The 10,069-nt window shown below is 37.4% G+C and overlaps 4 protein-coding genes across 4 annotated transcripts; 1 reads left to right on the top strand and 3 right to left on the bottom strand.

Annotated features, from left to right (window-relative positions):
* Nucleotides 1–235: 235 nt before the first annotated feature.
* Nucleotides 236–1,376, top strand: LOC119548390 (dynein light chain roadblock-type 1). Its single transcript, XM_037855615.1, has one exon. It carries the CDS (start codon nt 346–348, stop codon nt 637–639), a length of 294 nt encoding a protein of 97 aa, XP_037711543.1. The 5' UTR covers nt 236–345; the 3' UTR covers nt 640–1,376.
* Nucleotides 1,377–4,179: 2,803 nt separating this feature from the next.
* Nucleotides 4,180–5,001, bottom strand: LOC119547547 (trypsin alpha-like). Its single transcript, XM_037854447.1, has one exon. The coding sequence runs from the start codon at nt 4,999–5,001 to the stop codon at nt 4,180–4,182; it is 822 nt and encodes a 273-aa protein (XP_037710375.1).
* Nucleotides 5,002–6,494: 1,493 nt separating this feature from the next.
* Nucleotides 6,495–7,304, bottom strand: LOC119547546 (trypsin delta-like). The gene has a single exon (XM_037854445.1). It carries the CDS (start codon nt 7,287–7,289, stop codon nt 6,495–6,497), a length of 795 nt encoding a protein of 264 aa, XP_037710373.1. The 5' UTR covers nt 7,290–7,304.
* A 1,879-nt stretch (nt 7,305–9,183) lies between these two features.
* LOC119548382 (trypsin beta-like) lies at nt 9,184–10,063 on the bottom strand. The gene has a single exon (XM_037855603.1). It carries the CDS (start codon nt 10,013–10,015, stop codon nt 9,221–9,223), a length of 795 nt encoding a protein of 264 aa, XP_037711531.1. The 5' UTR covers nt 10,016–10,063; the 3' UTR covers nt 9,184–9,220.
* Between the last annotated feature and the right edge of the window lie 6 nt (nt 10,064–10,069).

The raw sequence follows: 10,069 nt of genomic DNA, 5'->3' as shown, positions 1-10,069 counted from the left end.
ACATATTTTCAATAGGCCTTTCTTTAAATGATAATGCCGCGAATTCTTCAGAAAATTACTTTTTTCATACTGTTATTTTGTTCACTCATGATAATGTTTTCCGATCATGTCTGAGCAAGGAGGAAAATTAGGTTTCGACAGTATGGATATTTATTAATTATTATAGCAGAATGCTATTTTTATAGAAATTTAAGTTATCTAAGTGATATTTTCATGGGGCACCCTCTTTTTTTAAAGTATGCCCTGAAATTTCGTTTATTTGCTGTGATTACTCGTAAAAATCAAACACATTACCCACAAACGTACACTTCTACACCGAAAACTCTGTGAAATAATTACCAAAAAATGTCCGCTGAAGTGGAAGAGTTGCTAAAGCGCTTTCAATCCTTTAAGAACATCATCGGAATTATAGTGGTGGACAATGACGGGATACCCATAAAGACTACCCTGGAATACAACCTGACTTTGCACTACGCGGCCGTGATGCAAGCTGTGAGGGAAAAGGCCCGCCAGGTGGTTCTGGACCTGGATGCCACCAACGAATTCACCTTCCTGCGGCTGCGGACTCTCCTGCACGAGGTGATGCTGTGCCCGCAGGAGGATTACTTCATCGTGGTCCTCCAGAGCCCCAGTGACTAGAATTGAAATTTAAAAAAAAAAATATAAAAATAAAATACGCACTTTGCGGATATGCTCAATCCAGGGCCCAAACCTCATTTCATTTGCAGCCATTAAAAGGCAAAGTGTTCGGTAAATGAAATGTTATTAACATATTCGCCATAGTCTCCATTTCGCCAACCAGCATTCCGTCATTAATTGCATACAGCTGCAAATTATTTGCATTGGGAATCGGAATTGAATTGGAATGTCATTTGCGTGCCGAGCAGTCTTATTCAATATGCATCCTTTGGCCCGCATGCATATATGTATGCCTCCCTTCTTTTTTTTCCACCCACGAAACCCACTATCCTGTCCGGGCAAACTCATTTACAATAAATGAAGACTGACTGAGGCAGCCACGAAACAAATAAACTTTTTTTGCGGCCCTCGCCAGGATGCGAGCATGTAAGGATGCGGATGCGGATGCCACCGATGCCACGGTAACCAAAGGGAAGGTTCCTCCTCTGGGTTTTGCTATTTTTCATTTAATTATATATTTTACATGCAAAGTGCATTATGAGCAATGGGCGAAGCAAAAACCCAGTTGATAACTTGGTAAAGTCACAAGGATGCCTCTCGGGAGGCCAGGACATCGATGCCAATCCTATCCATCTATCGACCGGTGCAGGATGGAACCATTCAGTCGAGATAAGTTCGTAAGCATCAAATAAACAGTTGTGACAGGATGTAGAACAGTGCTGTCACAGCAATCAATTTAAAAGAGACTAAACTGATTTTTTAGCATTTTCTGAGGCTATCTTGTTAGTCAGTAGAGAAATTAACAGATCTAACCGAAAAAAATTAAAAATTGCTGCATTTACAAGGCTTCTAGTTCGGAATAGAACTTAAGATCCATTAAAGGAGTTTGACAATTAAAGATGATAAGGAAAGCAAATAAAAGTCAATACTTAGATTTATATTTGTATATTTGTGCAATAAATTTAACATTTTAAAATTTTTAAAAATAGTTCTTATTCGAGTTGATTTTAATTTTCATTATTTATTGGTGGCTCAGGTTCAGGTATTTCAATTAAATTTTCATTTACATCACTTAATTCAGGATTAGGACTGCTTTCATCTGTACCTCCAGTTTTATTTACATTACATATTTCAGGTTTAGAAAGAAGCTCAAATTTAATTTCAATATTATTTTTATTAATTATTTGAGGTCTACGAAAAATTACGTTAGTTATTTCAGGTGTAGGAAAATTTGTAATACTGTTTTCGTTTTCATGATCTTCAGCTATTTCGGGCTTAGGACAGGTTTCAGCTTTAATTTCATTATTATGTACGTTTCTTTTTTCAGGTTTAGGAAGGATTTTAATATTACTTTCAGTATTAACATTACCTATTTCAGGCTTAGGTGTGCTTTCAATTTTAATTTCATTTTTATTTACGTTACTTATTTCAGGAGTATAGAGTAGTTTAACTTTAATATTAATTTTATTTACGTTTACTATTTTAAGGCTGGGAATGATTTGAATATTATTTTCATTATTATTAACATTACTTAATTCAGGCTTAGGATTGGTTTCAACTTCATTTAGAGTTCCTATGGCTGGTTGATACCCATGAGAGGCTTCAACTTTAGTTTCACTTTTATTTACGTTTCTTACTTCAGGCTTCAAAAAGATTTCCATGTTACCATCATTTTTTTCTAAGCTTCCCTGACTTTCTTCACACTCGAGGCTCCTGATCGTGGACGAGATCCAATCTCTGAAATAGACTACACTTCCATAAACTCCTGGCAGATCGGGCTCACCGCAATATAGGCCTCCTTGAACGATTGCGACAAGCTCACGGTTCGGAAAGCATACTAAAGGTCCGCCATAATCACCAGCACATGAGCCCTTTTTTTGTCCAGATGCACAAACTTGCTTTTCAGCGGCATATTTACTGCCATAGACCTTTTGACAGGACGCATGATCCACGATAGTGATATTGACACCTCTTAGTGCTGGCGCCCCCAAAGTGGAGGCAAAAACTGTATCTCCCCAACCAGTAACCAAACATTCTGTTCCTATTTGAGGTAGTTTAGTTGCCAAGTTGATATTGTTCACTCGTAGTGTGCCAAGTTTAAGGGAACAGTCCAAAAGAAGTACAGCAATATCGTGGGGATCAACTTGGTTCGCTTTTCTTAAGTATTGCTCATGTATTCTAGCTTTCCTTATCCGAACAACTTGATCACCGAAACTCGGGAAAGACGACCCAACGCGCACTGAATAATTATCAAGTTCTGTGGGCTGTATACAGCGAGCTGCAGTCAAGATGATCCTTTCGCTGTAGATGACACCTCCACAAGTTTGTATACCATACCACAATATAGCCACTTGGTAGGGCGCTTTTTCAATTGGAACAATGGCACCACCAACGATCCTTAGTTCAGGCTTTGGAATCCTGGCCGAAAATACAAAGGCAGCAACTGACACGATAATTAAGAACTTGATTATCATGTTGTATATCCTCAGTTTGAAGTTGTTTCTTTAATGATTTCTCCTTGGTAGATAAAGACTTAATGTAAAGTCTGCAAATTGGGGCCTTCTTTTATAGGACTTTTACGTTGGTAGTCTGAAAAAACCCATTAATTACCTTATATAAATTGTGCAACTTTACTAAAGCTAATCGTTTATCCAATTATTTAATAACTTTAAAATCACTTTTTGTATTATTTCATTATAGTTATCTTAATAAGAAAAATTCTAGAAAAGTATTACGTCGTTGACAACTGATAAGCTGTTTGAAAGTTAAGAGCTTGATAAAAATTAATTGGTAGAATTCTATTAGGCCAAGGCATCAGCAGACAATATATAAGAGTGGTTTTCGAAACAGTTGAGACATTAAGAACTCAGAAAAATTCACTGTAGTCTAAAAAGTGTACGATTTTTTGGTATATAGTACTTTCTTTCATTGTTCTAGATATTGCTAGAAGAACCCGAAAACAGTATTATTAAATTATATTGTTAAGGGAATAAGAAACCCTTTAAATGGCCAAGTGCAAGCAATTGTTCCCTTTAATTTCTAAGAGAATTGTTTTTTTCAATCATTAGATAAACTTAAAAAATGGTTTTAAAAGTCCAAAAATGTATTTCTTGATTTTTTCAGAGATTTAAGAAATGCAGGGGGTAGGCAATAGTTATGTTTAAAAAATATTCATTACATAATATTAGCAAACAGGTGGCTTGAACTTAAACATAACAGACCCAACCAAAATATAAATATTATTTTGCTTTTAAAATGTAGACAACAAGCTTATGTCTTTGTAGTAAAAGCGCTGCTCTTTACATAAATTCTAAAGAGATAACGATAATAATAATTTCTTTTTATGACATGAATATTCTATCATTAAAATTCACGTTTCGCATATAAGGAAATATCTGCAGGCTTAAAAAATTAAATGACATCTTCGAGGGTCTGTCCATCCGTGTCTAAAAACATCGAAACAGTAATAAAATTGTATTAATGCAATAATGTACTTTATTTACAAAGTTGTAACGTTGAATACATCAACTTTTAAAGAAATTATTCTTCTATTACGGTAGAAGACTGTAATGCGGTCAAAATCCAATTCTTGAGCACTACAACATTAGCGTAGACATCAGGATAATATGGGTGACCACAGTAAGGGGTCCATGAGACAATTCCAACAAGCTGGTTATCGGGAACACTGACCAAAGGCCCACCAGAGTCACCTCGGCAAGGTCCTCCATTGACGCCTATAGAACATATCATATCATCGGTAATAGTTGTATTTTGATTGGAACACGACGGTAGGTTAACACTATGGGCTAACTCGCACTTCTGGTGGTCTTCAATCAGAACGTAGGCTCCCTGTAAGTCTGTAACGCCAGATGAGCCATCATCGATTGATGATCCCCAACCGGTGACTAGTGCCCATCTGCCTGGTTGAGGGGTTTCATCCGCAATCTCGATGGGATAAGCACTGCTTCCCAGGGGAATGTTGGTACTCAAGAGGAGCACAGCAATATCATTGGCCAAATTGCCGTTGGTCCCCTCCGGATTGTACTCTGCATGAACTAAAACATCAGATACATTTGCAACATCACCTTCTAGCTTTATCGATGATCCATAGTATACTGCAATGTCAGTCGCTTCACGGTTTGCAACACAGTGGGCAGCTGTTAAAATTATATTTTCTGCAATGATGACTCCACCGCATCCACCGCTAACGCCATTTGGTTTTTTGATATTCACATACACTTGCCAGGAAGCTGTTTTGATGTCCTGAGGAAAGCCGCAAACTATCCTTTCTTCTAGTGGGGGAACTCGTCCTGCAGAAAGGAGGGCAACTGCAAGCAGAAGAATCAAACTCTTTAGATACATGTCGAACTTGTTTAGACGGGTTTGGTATGTGAACTGTAAAGTGGGTGCCCTTATATAGTCGTGGTCTAAAAAGCGTCGATCACTGCATTACCAGACTACTTATCTATAAGCAATATTTCGCTCACTCTATGTTTTTTATGTTTTTAAGATATGAACGTAATTGTATCCGGCATAAGATATAATTGTATTTTCGTTGTGAGTTAGCCGTAGTTCTTTTGGCCTAGAATAAGATAGGTTTAAATAATAAGAAGTTCAAATATTTTAGAACTGGTTCTGCCACCAAACCTCACATTTTGGGATTTAACTATTTCACAAACATTTGTATTTTTCAAAAAATGCAGCTGGGGCTTCTGTTTACTATATATTATGTGAAGTTTTTTAATATTTCTGACGGTATTCCATTACACTTATCTGTAAGCGGAAAAGAAAAAACATACCAGAAAATTTTTTAAACATAAATAAGATAAGCTGGCTTCAAGTTAATTGCTAGATAAACATTGATTTATAGGAAAAAAAAAATTTTAAAAATTATATCTTCGGTGTTTTTCAACATATAACCTCCTACGCTTGGAAATAACATTTTTTAATTAGTTTTGAATTTCGAATTTAATTTTATCAAAATCGGACGACTATATCATATAGCTGCCATAGGAACGATCGGAAAATTGGTAGGAAAATAATATGACATATTAATAAAAAAAAAATAAAAATTTTAACTGAAATGTATTGTTCTCATCAATACCTATCGATAGACCCAAAAAATTATTTGCCACGCCCACTTTTACGCCCACAAACCGCCCACAAACTTCAAAAAATCGTACATATGAACGTGGATATCTCGGAAACTATCAAGGATAGAGAATTGGGATCTCAAATTTAGATTCCGTAGCCTTGTGCGCAGCGCATGTTTGTTACGCGAATATGCCACGCCCACTCTAACGCCCACAAACCGCCCAAGCCTGCGGCGCCCACAATTTTCAAGCTAGATACAAAATTTTAACTGAACCGTATTGGTCTCGTCAATACCTATCGATTGACCCAAAAAAAATTTGCCACGCCCACCCTAACGCCCATAACGCTTAAATCTGTCTACCGCCGGTAGGTGGCGCACTTCAATCTCGCTTTGCTGCTTGCTTATCTCCATTTCCCTTTGGTCCCTTTAGCTGAGTAACGGGTATCTGATAGTCGAGGCACTCGACTATAGAGTTCTTCCTTGTTTTAAATTTAATAATTATAGCTGCAAGGGTATACAAACTTCGGCTTGCCGAAGTTAGCTTCCTTTCTTGTTCATATTCGCATTACTTTCCTATGGGAGCCTCTGTAAAAAGTAAGGTCCATTTAGAGGAAGGTTACAAAATGTGCCAACCGAATATGGTTAAGAATAAGTATATTTGTCAGCCCTAACATTTAAAATGATCAACACCCAGTCATAAAATATTAAAAAATCGAAATGCAATTTGCGTTTCAAACATTTTTTATTTAGCTATAATGCATTAAACTATAATATTAGCTGCTCTCAGGATCCAGTCCTTGAACACTACAACATTAGTATAGATTTCAGGAACATATGGTTTATCACAACCAAGATTCCAGGAAGCAAGGCCAATAAGCTCGGCATTAGAATTCACCAAAGGACCTCCAGAGTCACCGTGGCACACTCCACTTCCGAAGTTTTTAGCACATATCATGCTATCGGTAATAAAATAACCCGCAAAAGAATATAATTCTCTGCAACTCTGCTGATCTTGGATTGTAGCAAATGTCCCCAGCAATGTATTTGATGTAGAGTTCTTATCATTCGCATCCGTTTGTCCCCAGCCAGTGATTACAGCCGGTGTTCCTGCTTCAGGTGTTTCATCAGCTATCTCGATGGTAGAAGCATTATCTCCTAGAGGAATGGGGGAACTCAAGACGAGCACAGCTATATCATAGGCGTAACTGTAGTGGACTCCATTATAATCTTCGTGGCTAATCGCCTTAGACACCTTTACCAATTCACCAGATGCATTTTTCGAAGATCCAAAGTACACTGATATGTCATCGGTTGCAATGTTTTCAATACAGTGAGCGGCTGTTAAAATGATGTCCTCCTTGTAGATCACTCCACCGCAAGCTAAGTATCCGTCTTTACCAAAGTCGTTGGTTACTTTCATTTTTAAATACACTTGCCAAGGAACGGTTTCAATGGTTACAGGAAAACCTCCGATGATCCGTTGGTCCACTTGAAGAACACGTCCTTCACATAGTAGGGCACTTCCAAGCAGCAATGTCAGATACTTTAATAACATATCGAACTAATTTTAGTTGGTTGTGCAATTCAAGACTAGTCGAATCTCTGTGTCTCAACTGGAGAGTTAGTTGCTCTTTTTATAGCAGCTGAAAAAGTCGTGGTCTAAAAACCGCTTATCATTACATTAACAGACTACTTATCTTTAAGCACTCACTCTTGTTTATGTTTTTTATTTTTTTAAGATATGAACGCAACTGTATCCGGCATAAGATATAATTGCAATTTTTTTCTGAGTTAGCCGTAGTTCTTTTGGCCTAGGATAATATAGGTTTAAATAATACGAACTTCAAATATTTAAGAACTGGTTCTGCCACCAAACCTCACATTTTGGGATTTAACTATTTCACAAACATTTGTATTTTTCAAAAAATGCAGCTGGGGCTTATGTTTACTATATATTATCTGAAGTTAATTAATATTACTGACTTGTTAAATCAGGAACACGATATTCCATTACACTTATCTGTATGCGGAAGAGAAAAAACATACCAGAAATACTTTTAAACATAAACAAGATAGGCTGGCTCCAAGTTGAATGGTAGATAAACATTGATTTATAGCTTTCTTTTAGGCCACGACTTAGGCGCTTCTATAAAAGAGTGCGGTTTTTCGAGTTAAGGTATTGAGAACTCATCTGGGGAACTGGTAATTGTCTAAAAAGTTAAAAATGATAGTTAGGAGCTTATCATACGCGTTGCTGTTTGGTACTGTATCTGCTGGATGGATACAAGGACCTGAAGAACGTGTCGTTAATGGAAGGCCTATTGAAAGTCACATTCCTTTTCAAGTGGCCCTTTTAGAAAATGGGACTCTAGCGTGCGGTGGTGTTATATACAGCGAAAGGATTATTTTGACTGCAGAACACTGTGTAATTGGCAAACATGTCGACGATTTATCAGTACGGGCCGGATCTTCGTCTTGGAGTAAAGGCGGTCAGTTGGTGGACGTAATGAAAGTTATACGCCACGAGAACGCTAATAATGAAAATATTCAAGTTGCTAATGATATCGCAGTGCTCCTCCTGAGCTTCCCACTCAAATTTGATAATTTAACGCAAAATATCGAATTAGCCGAGAGTTCTCCTTACGCAGGAACACCTGCTAGAGTAAGCGGTTGGGGACCTACATATTTCAGACCTGGTGACAAAGGTCCTGATAAATTGCATTTCGTTGACGTTCAAGTTAAAGATCGAAGTAAGTGCCAAAAGGCCTACAATTTATTAGCAGAACTATTGGCTGAAGACAAGCCTATAGTTTTAACTGAGGACAAAATCTGTGCTTCCTCATATGGCGACAGTGCTTGCCACGGAGATTCTGGAGGACCTTTGTATTCCTTGAAACCCCTTAGACTCATTGGACATTGCTTAACGCCTGGACATTTCGCTGATGTGGCATTTTTCAAGACATGGATCGAGAGTACTGTAAGCCGTTTGAATTGCTGTCTGGAAAGTAGCCCAAACCTTGAAATTGACCAATCAAACAATGTTTGATAATATTAAAAGAAAATCTTTTAATTCATGGAAAAAGTAGTTATATACTTATGAGAACTAAAATGCCTCGGCTTGCTTTGTGGAAAAAATATTTTGATATACAGCTCAGTTATTTTGTCTTCTTCATTAACTACGAATTAAAACTGTGTAAAAAAAGTTTTTTACAATTTGCACATTTTCTTTTAAGAATTTTTTATGAATAATTAATCATTAATTAGTTCATTTGGTTCTTTTCCACATTGACATTGCTTTTCCTATGGAAACCCCTGTAAAAAGTTAGGTCCATTAAGCAGAAGGTTAAGAAAAGTGCCAACCGAATATGGTTAAAAAAAGTATATTTGTTAGCCCTAAAATGTAAAATGATCAACACCCACACATGAAATATTAATAAATTGGAATGCTATTTTGCATTTGGAACATTTTTATTTAATTATAATGCATTAAACTATAATATTAGCTGCACTCTGGATCCAGTCCTTGAACGCTACAACATTAGTATACATATCAGGAACATATTCTTTATCACAATCAAGATTCCAGGAAGCAAGGCCAATAAGCTCGCCATTAGAGTTCACCAAAGGACCTCCAGAGTCACCGTTGCACACTCCTCTTCCGAAGTTGTTAACACATATCATGCTATCGGTAATAAAATAATCCGCAATGTAATATAGTACTCTGCAACTGTGCAGATCTTGGATTGTAACAAATGTCCCCAGCAAGGTATTTGAGGAAGAATCAGTATCATTCGCATCCTTATCTCCCCAGCCAGTGGTAAGTGCCGCTGTTCCTGCTTCAGGTGTTTCATCAGCTATCTCGATGGTAGAAGCATTAACTCCTAGAGGAATGGGGGAACTCAAGACGAGCACAGCTATATCATAGGCGTAACTGTAGTGAACTCCATTATAATCTTCGTGGCTAATCGCCTTAGACACCTTTACCAATTCACCAGATGCATTTTTCGCAGATCCAAAGTACACTGATATGTCATCGGTTGTAATGTTTACAATACAGTGAGCGGCTGTTAAAATTATGTCCTTTTTGTAGATCACTCCACCGCAAGATTTGTATCTGTCTTCACCAAAATCGTTGGTTACTTTCATTTTTAAATACACTTGCCAAGGAACGGTTTCAATGGTTAGAGGAAAACCTCCGATGATCCGTTGGTCCACTTGAGGAACCCGTCCCTCACATAGTAGGGCACATCCAAGCAGCAGAGTCAGACACTTTAAAAACATATCGAGCTAATTTTAGTTGGTTGTGCAATTCAAGACTAGTCGAAACTCAGTGTC

The sequence above is a fragment of the Drosophila subpulchrella genome, chromosome 2L, assembly GCF_014743375.2.
Source record: "Drosophila subpulchrella strain 33 F10 #4 breed RU33 chromosome 2L, RU_Dsub_v1.1 Primary Assembly, whole genome shotgun sequence".
Classification (NCBI taxonomy): Eukaryota; Metazoa; Arthropoda; class Insecta; order Diptera; family Drosophilidae; genus Drosophila; species Drosophila subpulchrella.
This window is presented reverse-complemented; position numbering and strand designations above follow the sequence as displayed.